This window comes from Vigna unguiculata, chromosome 9 (genome assembly GCF_004118075.2).
Source record: "Vigna unguiculata cultivar IT97K-499-35 chromosome 9, ASM411807v1, whole genome shotgun sequence".
In the NCBI taxonomy this organism is placed as follows: Eukaryota; Viridiplantae; Streptophyta; class Magnoliopsida; order Fabales; family Fabaceae; genus Vigna; species Vigna unguiculata.
Genome location: NC_040287.1, coordinates 39,471,132 through 39,484,715, shown reverse-complemented (window position 1 = coordinate 39,484,715; position 13,584 = coordinate 39,471,132). Strand labels below are relative to the sequence as shown.

The 13,584-nt window shown below is 28.0% G+C and overlaps 2 protein-coding genes across 2 annotated transcripts; both read left to right on the top strand.

The window, feature by feature from the left end:
• Positions 1-4,597: 4,597 nt before the first annotated feature.
• Positions 4,598-6,950, top strand: LOC114162546 (cytochrome P450 CYP72A219-like). Its single transcript, XM_028046469.1, has 5 exons — positions 4,598-4,951; positions 5,076-5,296; positions 5,457-5,701; positions 6,011-6,371; positions 6,451-6,950. Exons 1-5 carry the CDS (start codon positions 4,675-4,677, stop codon positions 6,871-6,873), a joined length of 1,527 nt encoding a protein of 508 aa, XP_027902270.1. The 5' UTR covers positions 4,598-4,674; the 3' UTR covers positions 6,874-6,950.
• A 2,488-nt stretch (positions 6,951-9,438) lies between these two features.
• LOC114162834 (cytochrome P450 CYP72A219-like) lies at positions 9,439-11,708 on the top strand. The gene is made up of 5 exons (XM_028046814.1): positions 9,439-9,871; positions 9,997-10,217; positions 10,411-10,655; positions 10,817-11,177; positions 11,260-11,708. The coding sequence occupies exons 1-5, from the start codon at positions 9,595-9,597 to the stop codon at positions 11,680-11,682; spliced, it is 1,527 nt and encodes a 508-aa protein (XP_027902615.1). The 5' UTR covers positions 9,439-9,594; the 3' UTR covers positions 11,683-11,708.
• Positions 11,709-13,584: the final 1,876 nt, after the last annotated feature.

Here is a 13,584-nt window from a genome sequence, read left to right as displayed (position 1 = left end):
TAATATATATATATATATATATATATATATATATATTTTAAAGTTCTACCTAATAACATATTTTATCATTTTCTCTAATAATTATTTTTTCTTTTTCTCTAATGCTATTTTTTTCTTTAACTTTTAATAATACATCTTCCATTATTTTAAAAAAAAGTTAGACATCAATCATAATAAAACTAAATTTATCATTTTAACTAAAAAATAAAAAATAAATAATATTGAAGTCGTAAACTTCATTCCAAAGAGTCGCACACCACAATCATAATTTATATGTTCAAGAAATCGCCAATAAAAATTACGACTTGTTATTAAGTCATCTAATTCATATACGACTTCATTTTTAAATAAAAAATAATATATTAATATTAATATTAGACTAGAATCGTATTTGTTGAGTACGGCTTATTTATTCTTAAAAAATATATATTCGTGACATATGACTTGTTCTTTTGGGATAGTATAAGTTTGATACGATTTTTCCATATTAGATAATTTTTTAAAAATTATTAATTTCAGTAATTATCAAGTATAATTACACCATAAACATAAAAAAACCATAATAAACACATATTGAACTTAAATTGAATTTAAATTAATGAGCATTAATTAAGTATAATACTTTATTCTTCACTTGTAAACTACAATTTTGGTTTAATAACTGAATTTTCATATCTTGTGATCTCTACATCTCCTCTCATTAAAGTCAGCAAAACAAAACAATTTTTTTTCGTTTAAACCCCACATGCCAACCGAAAAGAGAATAGAATTTGAGATTTAGATAATACTATACAAAAATAAAAAGTCATTGATAATTAATAATTTACCTATAATAAAACATCTGCAAGTAAATTTCTCGTGAGTAACATTACTTATAAATTTTACTCAGGGATATATTGTTTACGAATTTTATAAAGTTGATGGAAGACATTCTTTCAGTGGGTATGTCCATATATATACATATAGTATTAATAGATGATGTATTTGATTATTTGAATGGTTTTGAAAAAAACATGATAATGTAATTAATGGCATTGATGTTTTTGTTTGTGTTATTGAAGTTGGAAATGTGTGTGTAATAATGAGGGTGGGGCAAAGGGATGGTTTTGTTAAGACACGTGTATAGAAAAGAGAGGGTTTGGAAGAAGTATAGAATAGACGTGTTGCCTGCACATCAACTACGTCCTTCTCATGTCTCTGCCATTAATTTGGTGTCTGCAACATCTAACGGTCATCGCTCACTTCAAATTTCAAAATCACACTTCTTCTTCTTCTTCACTTTACACTGCAGAGGCTGGGGGGCCACCCACCTGACACCTGCACCCTGTCTTTCACTACCTTCATACATTTAAATCATTTCATAGGATAAATTTACTTCAAAAATTACTCAATTCACCATCTCAAAAACATGTTTCAACACATCACATGAAACCCTTAGTACTATTACAATACTTATAAAATTTATTCAACTAAAACCTTTTACCAATATTACTTTTTTTAACAATATATTTAGAAGATTTTTTTTTCTATTAAGTACACCGACACATATTTAATTAGTAAAGGAGTCCAACAAAATAATCTCAATTATTTTATAAAAAATTAACTGTAGAATAAATTATAGAGTTACTGGCAAGTCTTATAAGTTATTAATTTTTTTCACGAACAAAAAATATATTAATATTAGATTTGGAGTATGTATTCTAATCCATTTAAAAAAATAAAAAACTATGAAAAATACAAAATAACAAAACAAAATAATTGAGATCTTCTAAAAAAAAGTTTTACATTTTTCCACTTCAGGTTTCTCTCTATACAAATATCATATGTCTCATTTCTTTCCTTACATCTCTTGACGTTTTGTTGGTACAACTTCATATTAATTGTTCACTGTAGCATGTTATTGATATCTTTATTTCAGTCTTAATCAACATTAATTCACTTATCTATTTTGGTGTCTATCTTATAAGAAATAAAGTTGCTATTTTAGTGTCCATCTTATAAGAAATGAAGTTGAGAAAAGTTGAATTTTCGCGGACACGGTTTCTGCAAGGGAGGAAAACACTTGTCTTCTATATATAAAGTATATAGATACCATGGGTAATTCCAAAAAGAAAAACAAGTGTGTCTTTAGGTATTGAATCGAGCATTGGTATTAATCATTACATGAGAATGTTATATTGGATAGTTTATGTTTCATCCATGTCCATGCATGCATTTGTGCCATATAAAATATTCTCTCCGATTCTACTTCCCTTCTTAAATATTACCTCATTTTTGTGTTTCCAAATTTTTCAAACAATAACTACCCACATTTCTTTAAAGGTTTTGGAGATTAACTATATAATGGTTATGATGCACCGCATTCACTCCTATCCATCTATCACACATTTTCCTCAATATTACTCATCTATCAGTAATATTGATTTTGATCACTAGAAGAGATATTGTTATATTGCTTTTAATTATTAAAATCATATAACTATATATTCTCTATCGGAACATAAATGGTAGACAAACAAAGAGTGAAGTAAATATATTAAGTAGTTGAACTGAGACCATACAAAAAATGATAATTAAAGACAAATTAGACTCTTCCATCTTTTTTTTTTCTTTTTTTCATCTCTCTTTTTTTTTATTTCTTTTTTGATTAAAACTAAGGTTTGAAAATCTTTGAAATTTTTTTATCTCACATCTATTTATTTACCATTAACTAAAAACAATTTTTTTAAAAATATTAAATTTATTCTCCTAAACAATATATATAGGGAATGAAATATTATCCCTGTATTTAAAAAAAAAAAATCGATGACTACAATCTAATGAATAAAACTATGTTACTAACGTAAGAAGCAAAACTTAAAACAAGAAATCGACTACTTAAATCTGTATAAACTATAAATACATTGCTTCTGTAATAAACATTGATATTCTCTTAGCAAAAATATCTATTTTTACCTTTTTATATGTTAAATAAATATTTTTATAATATCAACTGCATCTTTCGTTTTAGATTAGCATTTGACTTTTTATTAAAAAAATGCGTATTTTTTTATTTAAATAAAATGATGCACGCTATTGTTGCATTTTTGGTGGACTCCAACAAAATACTCTTGCTGTTTAAAGAGATTAATTAAGATAATAATTTATTGTAAGATTACATACCCCCTTACAAAATCTTAATTTGAACTCTAATAATGCTAAATATATTGCATTATAGAACGCTCTTTTTCTACAAATTATTACATGTTTACTCTCTCAAGTTTAATTTTGCTTTCTTCTTCTCATGACTTATCTGAAAAGTTTAAATGTAATTTACTACCCACCAATATTTGTATCCTAACCGTTGGATTGGAAAAATTATAAAATTTCACTAAATTTTTCTTCGGGTTGGTTCTGCTTGTGGCCCAGCATAAAGTAAAAAATAAATAATACTATGGACTTCAAAAATTTGGGCCCCAGTTTTTAAAGTCCAGACAAAAATACTAAGAATATAAGTTAGGTTGTCCAATTAGAAATTAATAAAAGAAACGCTGCCAAATAACTAGGTGAATGGTGATTAAAACTAGGTACATACTTGATCATATCAAGAAAGGGATTATTCTATTTTTTTAACAACTATTACTTATTAATTTGATCTTTTTCATATAGTAAATATTGATCTTTAAAAATATAAACTGTTATTTAATACTCTGTATATAAAGTTAAATTAAAAGTTTTGTAAAAAGACCGTAGAAAAATATAGCAAAGTAATTTGATATTTTTCTTATTGTAAATATTGATCTTTAAAAAAAATTAAATATAATGTTTTTTATTTAATAATCTGTATATAAAGTAGAATTAGAAATTTTAAATAATTTATTTCATACATCTCCAATTTTTTTCAAAACATAATAAAAAATTAAAATTAGAAAAATATATATTATCTTAAAATTAAAAAGAAAAAAAATTGTTAAAAAAATCATCATGCACAGATAGGATTTCATACAAAAGGGAAAAATCGTAAGGCATAGGTGCATCCATTAATTAATTGGAAGATTAGTACTTATGGCCTTAACGTATTTAATGGCACTTACCCACGCAACACTGTACCCATTAACTAATTGGGAGGGTGGTTCTATTAAACTAAAAATGGACATTTTTTTATTTCATGAACTTATATATACTACACTCCTTTTAAAACTATTGATATTTAAAACTAAAGTAAACATATTATACAAAAACATTTAATAAATGTAAAATATTTATAGTGATATAAGATGATAATAGTTCGTAAGGAAATGATAAACCAGTTTATTAATTTGGACGTGATAGGTCAAATTACCTTATGATTCTATTTGGCAAGAGAAATTTCTCATATCTAATTAATTTGCCATAAGGATTAGAATTTTAAAATCATCAAATAACACTAAAATAAGAAAGAGTAGGTAAGAGAAGCCTAATCCTTTATATAAAAATACTTAAGTTTTGATTTTGAACGCTTGAATGTATCTTTTTGGCTCATTCACCTAAAAGAAATATTCTTTCATCCTAAGTTTTTTAAGCTTTAGGTTTCTTTCAGTTATATTAAAAAAAAAACTTTGACACACTTATATTAATCCTCAATTTCAACACTATTCTATCTTCATTTCATTGTGGTGGAAATAGCATTGTTATTTGCTCTACCAGTTTAGAAACATGGAATATATCATGTTCAGAATTATGGCATGGTGCTTTGCCTTGCCACTTTTGTATATAATGATTAGCTTTATGAACACTATGTGGTGGAGACCCAGAAAAATTGAGAAATTGTTGAGAAAGCAAGGGATTAGAGGAACTTCATACAAGCTTTTTACTGGTGACACTTTAGACATGAAGGATTCTGCCCAAAAGGCATCATCAAAACCCATCTCCCTCTACCATCAAATCATCCCTCGAGTCATCCCTTTTGTGCACCAAATGGTTCAACAACATGGTAAGTTAGTTTTACCATCATCATCACTTTTAAAAAGCACATCTAACATTTTAGTTTTGTGGTTAAGTTAGTTTTATTACTTTTGTAGTGCTTGATTGATCAAAGTAATGTTATATATGTGTAGGAAAGATTTCAATGTGTTGGTTTGGAAGAAGACCAAGACTCATAATAGCAGATGCGGAGCTCGCACGATTGATTTTAACAAACAAGAAAGGGCACTTTGTGAAGCCACCACGTAACCCTTTCATCGATCTTCTATCGTTAGGATTGTCTTCGTTAGAAGGAGAAAGTTGGAGCAAACGTAGAAGGGTGGTAACATCTGCTTTCCACCATGAGAAGTTGAAGGTAACTTTTTATATTTGAAACACTTTCTTTTCCTGCTCTTTTTGTCTTTAACACCTGTAAATGGTAAGTTTTTGTCGATTATTCAATTCCAGCAATGATCAAATAGTTCAATCTTAGCAACAATCTTGCAAGTGGTGATATAGTTTAAGTTGTATTATAGGCAATGGTGCCAGCATTTTCAAGCAGTTGTTGCAACATGATCGAGCGATGGGAAAATTTGGTAGAAGCTCGTGGATGGTATGAATTGAATGTTTGTTCAGAATTCGACATTCTTACGGGTGATGTGATATCTCGAACAGCCTTTGGAAGTAGCTACCAAGAGGGAAAGAAAATTATTGAACTGCAAAAGGAGCAAGTAATCTTGGTCAGCGAAGCCTTGAACAACATCTATATCCCAGGTTTCAGGTACAACACATAAAACATTATGTTTGTTTAAGAAAACTTAAACCTTGTTCAACCATCAAAACCAAACATTATTCATGTTGGGTCTTTCAAAGCCAATCCTATTCTAAAATCCATGAACTACAAATATAGTGAACTGTTTTTTTTTATCAGGTTCCACTATGATAGTGACCTTTTGGTTTTAATATACAAATTTGACATAAACATATTGGAATAAAATGAAATTGAAAGTCTGACCTAATATTTTAAGCTTCATAAAGATGTTTGGATGATTTGTACTCACTCCACCTTTTTATGATTGCATGAACCTAGATTTTTACCGACCACAAAGAACAAGCGCAGGTACAACCTAGATATCCAAATCAAAACTATGTTACGAGATATGATAGAGAAGAAAGAGCAGGCAATGAAAGAGAATAAAATAAAAGAGCATGATTTATTAAGTACATTGCTGCAATATAGAGATCAAAGTGATTCTTTAACAACAGATGATGTGATTGAGGAATGCAAGTTGTTTTACTTTGCTGGCCAAGTGACCACGGCCAACTTGCTTGCATGGACTATGATTATTTTATCTATGCATCCAAATTGGCAAGAGAAGGCAAGAACAGAGGTGTTGGAGATTTTTGGCAAAAAAACACTTGACTATGAAGACATTAATCATCTCAAGATTGTAAGTTCAATTGTGTGTTGTTGTAATGATTACTTTGAACAAATAAAAAAATGACCCATAAGTGTTTGACTGTATGCAGGTGTCAATGATAGTGTATGAAGTTTTGAGATTATATCCTCCTGTAGTAGTCCTTAACAAATACAATTGGTGTGAAACAAGAGTGGGAAATATGCTGATTCCAGCAGGGGTTGAAGTGAGTTTACCCTTGTTACTTCTTCACTATGACAACAACTATTGGGATAAGCCTGAAGAGTTCAACCCAGGTAGATTCAATGAAGGGATTTCAAAAGCTTCAAAGGACCATATAGCTTTCTATCCATTTGGCTGGGGCTCAAGAATTTGTCCTGGTCAAAACTTTGCCTTCTTAGAAGCAAAGATGGCTTTGACTTTCATTCTTCAACACTTCTCTTTCCAACTCTCACCCACTTATGTTCATGCTCCAACTGCTTCTATTACTCTTAGGCCACAACATGGTGCTCCCATTATTATTCGTCGCATTTAGTTTTCCATGAAGTTTTCTACTTTTGTTTTTCATAAATCCAAAATTAAGTATGAATCTATTATTTGAATTTAATCTCAGGTGCGATAGCAAAAATCTTGTATATAATTGAAAAAAAAGAAAAAAAAAAGCTTGAGATATGAGAGAAGAAAAAAAATTACTTTGATCTTATGAGTAAACACTTACCTCCCTTTCTTAGTGACACATTCTAGTAGAAAAACAAATGAAAATTAACTTGAAAAACTTAATAAAAATTATATTTCTAGAAAGTAATATTTTCAAATAAATATCTAAATAATTAAAAAATTTAATTTATATACTCAACATAAAATTAAATTTCAACTTTTTTTTAAATTTTAAATTTGAATCTGTCACACTAAAACGGGATCTCAATTACAATGATACTAATATAATAATAGTTAGTAATATTTTTTTTATCAGATTTTATAAAATACTAAAATTTATTGAAAATCATAACTTTTTGTGTCGTTTATTATTTGGAAAGTATTTCTTAATTTTAAATTTGTAGTAAATTATAATATCAAATAACATTTTTCTAATGTATTTAGGGGAAAAAAAAATAGTACAACCTCATGGATGGTATCAATTATACGTTTGTTCAAAACTAGTATGAACTCTGCATGCCCATGGTCATTTTTTTTCTTTCTATATTCCAAAATTGAATATTATTATTATTATTATTATATTTAAATAAATAATTTGTTTAAATAATTATATTTAAGTGATTTAATTACGTAGAATTATAAATGTAACATTTAAATAAATAAAATAATAAGATAACATTTAAAAAATAAAGAATTAATTATAAGTTATTTGATATATGGAACTGAGAACCATCAAACTAAATAAGAAGGCTTAACTGTAAATTGTGTTGTAATTATAAGTTATTTGATGTATGGAACTGAGAACTATCAAACTAAATCTGAAGACTTAACTGTAAATTGTGTCATTGGATTTCATGGCTGCAGTTAAACAACTCTACCATTCCATTAGAGGAAATTTTTCAATACACGTTTCGATTTAGTATATCAAGTTTTGCAATTAATTATTGTGCAGGAATTGGTGTTGTTATTTATTATTAGTTAATTGAGTAATCTAATTATTACTATATTTAAATAAATGATTTATATTATTATATATGTTTTTTATATTTAGTGACGTATGTTTATATGATTAAAATTTTGATTTAGATTTTTTAATTGAATATTATATTAAATAAAATATATTAATTTTGTATTGGTGTTCTTTGTAATAGTATAAAAATTATTTATTATTAATAATAATGTTAATAAAGTTAATGTCAATGTTAATAATAATAACAATAATAAAATAAATTATTAATAATAATATTATTAAATTAATAATAGTTATACTAATGTGAATAATAATAATATCAAATAATAATACTAATATTAATAATGCTAATAATACTTTATGTCAATGTTAATAATAATAATAATAATATAATTATATTAATAAGTAATAATAATTATGATTAGGAAGTTTTTTTTACATAATTTTATATTAGACTGTGTGAGTGAATCGTCTGACAGTAATTGATAGATATGAGATTATAACATTTTAATTATAGAATTACATATATAATAGTCGTTAAACTTTCCACTCTTTAAAACTAAAAAGGCTGTCAATGAAATTTGTAATAAATTATTATTGGAAAAAAAATGGTTATTTCGTGTATGTTTTATGCAATAAGATGCTATGCTAATAATAAGTAAGCAGGAATCAAAAATCAAGTACATTTAATGTTTTCAAAATCTTGAATTTCTTGATATAGACAAACAAATTAAGTTGTGATAGTGATATATGTTTTGCTATGTTCTTTCTCAAATTGATTTTTCATTTCTCTTCACATACAACTTCAACATTGATCCTTATCCATGTAGTACTAAATCTAATATATCCGTGTTAATTTTTGTTACTTCCATCGTTTAGAATATACAAACATGCATGATATAGGAGTATTTGATACATAAAGGGTTCTGACCAAAAGGGAAAAATCGTAAATCATGGGTCCATCCATTAACTAATTGGAAGATTAGTACTTATGGCCTTAACCTATTTTATTGCACTTGCCCACGCAACACTGTACCCATTAACTAATTGGGAGGGTGGTTCAATTAAAACAAAAATGAACATAATTTTTATTTCATGAATTTGTATATATACTACACTCCTTTTAAAATTATTGATATTTAAAACTAAAGTAAACATATTATAGAAAAACATTTAATAAATGTAAAATATTTATAGTGATATAAGATGATAAAGTCTTAGTTTGTAAATTTTGAAATGGTAAACCAGTTTATTAAATTGGCAAGAGAAATTTCTCATGTCTAATTTTTAACTTATAATTTATTTTATTATTATTATGATATATTAATACTAATAAGGATTAGAAGTTTAAAATCATCAAATAATACTGAAATAAGAAAGAGTAGGTAAGAGAAGGCAAATCCTTTATATAAAGTACGTAAGTTTTGATTTTGAAAGCTTGAATGCATCTTCTTGGCCCATTCACCTGAAAGAAATATTCTTTCATCAAAGCTTTAGGTTTCTTCCATAGTTATATTTAGAAAAAATATACTTTGACACACTTATATTAATCCTCAATTTCACCACTATTCTATCTTCATTTCATTGTGGTAGAAATAGCCCTTTTATTTGCTCTACCAGTTTAAAAACATGGAATATAGCACGTTGAAAATTATGGCATGGTGCTTTGCCTTACTACTTTTCTATGTAATGATTAGTTTTGTGAACACTATGTGGTGGAGACCTAGAAAAATTGAGAAATTGTTGAGGAAGCAAGGGATCAGAGGAACTTCATACAAATTTTTTACTGGTGACACTTTAGACATGAAGGACTGTGTCCAAAAGGCATCATCAAAAACCATCTCCCTCCACCATCACATTATCCCTCGAGTCATCCCTTTCCAGCACAAAATGGTTCAGCAACATGGTAACTTAGTTTTACCATCATCATCACTCTTAAGAAGCACTTCTAACATGTTACTTTTACTAGGATTAAGTTAATTTTATTGCTTTTGTAGCAAATGATTAATCAAAGTAATGTTATATATGTAGGAAAAATATCACTATGTTGGTTTGGAAGAAGACCAAGACTCATAATAGCAGATGCAGAACTCGCACGATTGGTTTTAACAAACAATAAAGGGCACTTTGTGAAGCCACCACGTAATCCTTTCGTCGATATTCTATCGTTAGGATTGTCTTCGTTAGAAGGCGAAAGTTGGAGCAAACGTAGAAGGGTGGTAACATCTGCTTTCCACCTTGAGAAGTTGAAGGTAATTTTTTTATATTCCAAACACTTTCCTTCTATGCTCTTTTTGTCTTAAATACTAGTAAATGGTAACTTTTTATCGATTATCCAATTCCAACAATGACCAATGATCAAATAGTTCAATCTTACACGATTATAGTCAAGGTTAAGCGACAATCTTGTAAGTGTTGATATATATAGCTTAAGTTATATTACAGGCAATGGTGCCAGCATTTTCAAGCAGCTGTTGCAACATGATCGAGCGATGGGAAAAATTGGTAGAAGCTCGTGGATGGTATGAAGTGAATGTTTGTTCAGAATTCGACATTCTTACTGGTGATGTGATAGCTCGAACAACCTTTGGAAGTAGCTACCAAGAAGGAAAGAAAATTTTTGAACTGCAAAAGGAGCAAGAAATCTTGGTCAACGAAGCCTTGAACAACATCTATATCTCAGGTTTCAGGTACAACACATAAACCATTATGTTTGTTTATGTAAACTTAAACCTTGTTCAACTAAAATGAGCCTTAAAGTGTAACCTAATATTTTAAACTAAATACTAACTTCACAAAGATGTTTGGATGATTTGTACTCACTTTAGCTTTCATGATTGCACGAACATAGATTTTTACCAACCACAAAGAACAAGCGCAGGTACAATCTAGATATCCAAATCAAAACTATGTTACGAGATATGATAGAGAAGAAAGAGCAGGCAATGAAAGAGAATAAAGTAAAAGAGCATGATTTACTAACTACACTGTTACAATATAAAGAACAAAGTGATTCTTTAACAATAGATGATGTGATTGAGGAATGCAAGTTGTTATACTTTGCTGGCCAAGTGACCACGGCCAACTTGCTTGCATGGACTATGATTATTTTATCTATGCATCCAAATTGGCAAGAGAAGGCAAGAACAGAGGTGTTGGAGATTTTTGGCAAAAAAACACTTGACTATGAAGACATTAATCATCTCAAGATTGTAAGTTCAATTGTGTGTTGTTGTAATGATTAGTTTGAATAAATAAATAAAAAATGACCCTCAAGTGTTTGACTATATGCAGGTGTCAATGATACTGTATGAAGTTTTGAGATTATATCCTCCTGTAGCAGTCCTTTACAAATACAATTGGTGTGAAACAAGAGTGGGAAACATGTTAATTCCAGCAGGGGTTGAAGTGAGTTTACCCTTATTACTTCTTCATTATGATAACAACTATTGGGATAACCCTGAAGAGTTCAACCCAGCTAGATTCAATGAAGGGATCTCAAAAGCTTCAAAGGACCATATTGCTTTCTATCCATTTGGTTGGGGCTCAAGAATTTGTCCTGGTCAAAACTTTGCCTTCACAGAAGCAAAGATGGCTCTGGCTTTCATTCTTCAACACTTCTCTTTCCATCTCTCACCCACTTATGTTCATGCTCCAACTACTTTTCTTACTCTCAAGCCACAATATGGTGCTCCCATTATTATTCGTCGCACTTAGTCTTCGATGAGATTTTCTACTTTTATTTCTTATAAAAAAATTTTAAACACCTACGAATGTATTTAAAATAATAGCTTCTGGATTGTTGCTTTCCCAACCTATGTTGGATATATTTGAGATAAATAAACAAAGTAAATCATAAGTAATAAAGAAGTTGTGATATTTCTATGATTATCATAAAGTACACTTCGCGTTATCTATTTTATGATAACGTGATATTGAATGCTATACAAAAATCTGAGTTTGAACTCTAATTATACTAAATATATTATGATTTGCATGTTGATCATGGAAGTCACATCTAATTTATCTAGTAAAAATAGTTGAATGGAGATTAACTTAAGCATTCGAGTTGGGTGCAATTTTAGAAAATATAACAACTTTTTAAATTTTCCATGTGGGCTTCCTTTTTTTTTCTTCCAGTAACTTTTTATCTTAATCTAAATTTCTAAAAAAATAAAATAAATAATAATTTATGTTAAAATGACTAATATATTTATGATGTAGGTTGCATGTCGAATCATAACTATGCTATAACAAGAGTTAAACCCTAACTATAAAATAAAACTTTTTTATAATTATAATTTGATCTTCGCTTATCATTTTTTGACCCTCAAACATAGTTTTCTGTTGTGGTGAACTTTGGGCCTGTTAACTGGGCCACAATGGTTGGGAAGTTGAGCCCATGAGAATAAAAATAAAATAGTATTGCAAACAAAAGTTAAACCCTCTAGTTGAAGTTTAATATGTATACTACACCACATTTTTACATAATCATGCTCAGATTTTACATAAATGGAAGAGAATTACCCAAAATAGTCTTGTTTTATCATCATTATCGTTTTTTTTCTTTTTTTTCTCTGAATTATAAATGACGTAAAACGATTTGAATGATCTAAAATTCCAACAGAACATATAACATAAATGAAAACTAAGTAGCAAGAGAAGTCAATTTTAACGGTTTAAAGTATCATTTTAATCGTTTTTTTATATTTTTTTTTCACAGGCATCTATACTGGAATTTGTTTTTTGCAGGAATGTTTATTTTATGAAAAAATTGGGTCTAAGGACCCAAATTACGGACAGTGCTACTTTTGCCCATCACAATCATACAATAATGCACAACACAATGAAGTTTTTTTTTTCTATGAAATGTCCCTAAAATTGACATATAAAACTTGTATTAAGTATGTGGTGTGTAGGGATGGTATTTAGTAAAAGAATATTGAAAAAATAAATCAGGTTTCCTAAATTAAAAAAAAAAAAAAAGTTTTTTCAGTTCCGTATAGTGAAATTTAATGTCCAACATGTTATTTCAATATATTATGCATAACATATCTCTAACTTTCATATTTGATTTAAACTAGTGGATCATTTGAGGGTTCACTTGAGAGAGTCAAGTAGAAACAACTCAAACGCATCAACATTATTATCTTCAATCAAGGTAATAATTTTTTTTTCCTTTTATATACTGTTTAACTTTTTAATTTTTGCTAAACTTATACTCTTTAAACATAAATTACATAAGTTGATAAAAAAAAAAAGAGACATCTCTAAAAATTAGGCTATTTTCTTCTCTCTCTCTTTTTTTTAAATATAAATTATAGTAGAATGTTTTAGTATAATTACATCTCCTGATAAGTGCACATTACAATTTAAATATTTTGTACAATTTATTCGATGAAAATTTAAAATTGCTACATCAATGAACATTAAAAAAAAAAAACTAAATAGCGGATTATTTGCCAAAAATTTGTATAATACAAATAATGAATGATCAGAAGTGACTACACTTTAAACTTTTGAAAGCAAAACTATACAAAAACATATCCAAGGAACAAACAAAGATAATTAAGAAATCGTAATTTGTAGAAACTAAATGCCACTTAATTAACTTAAACG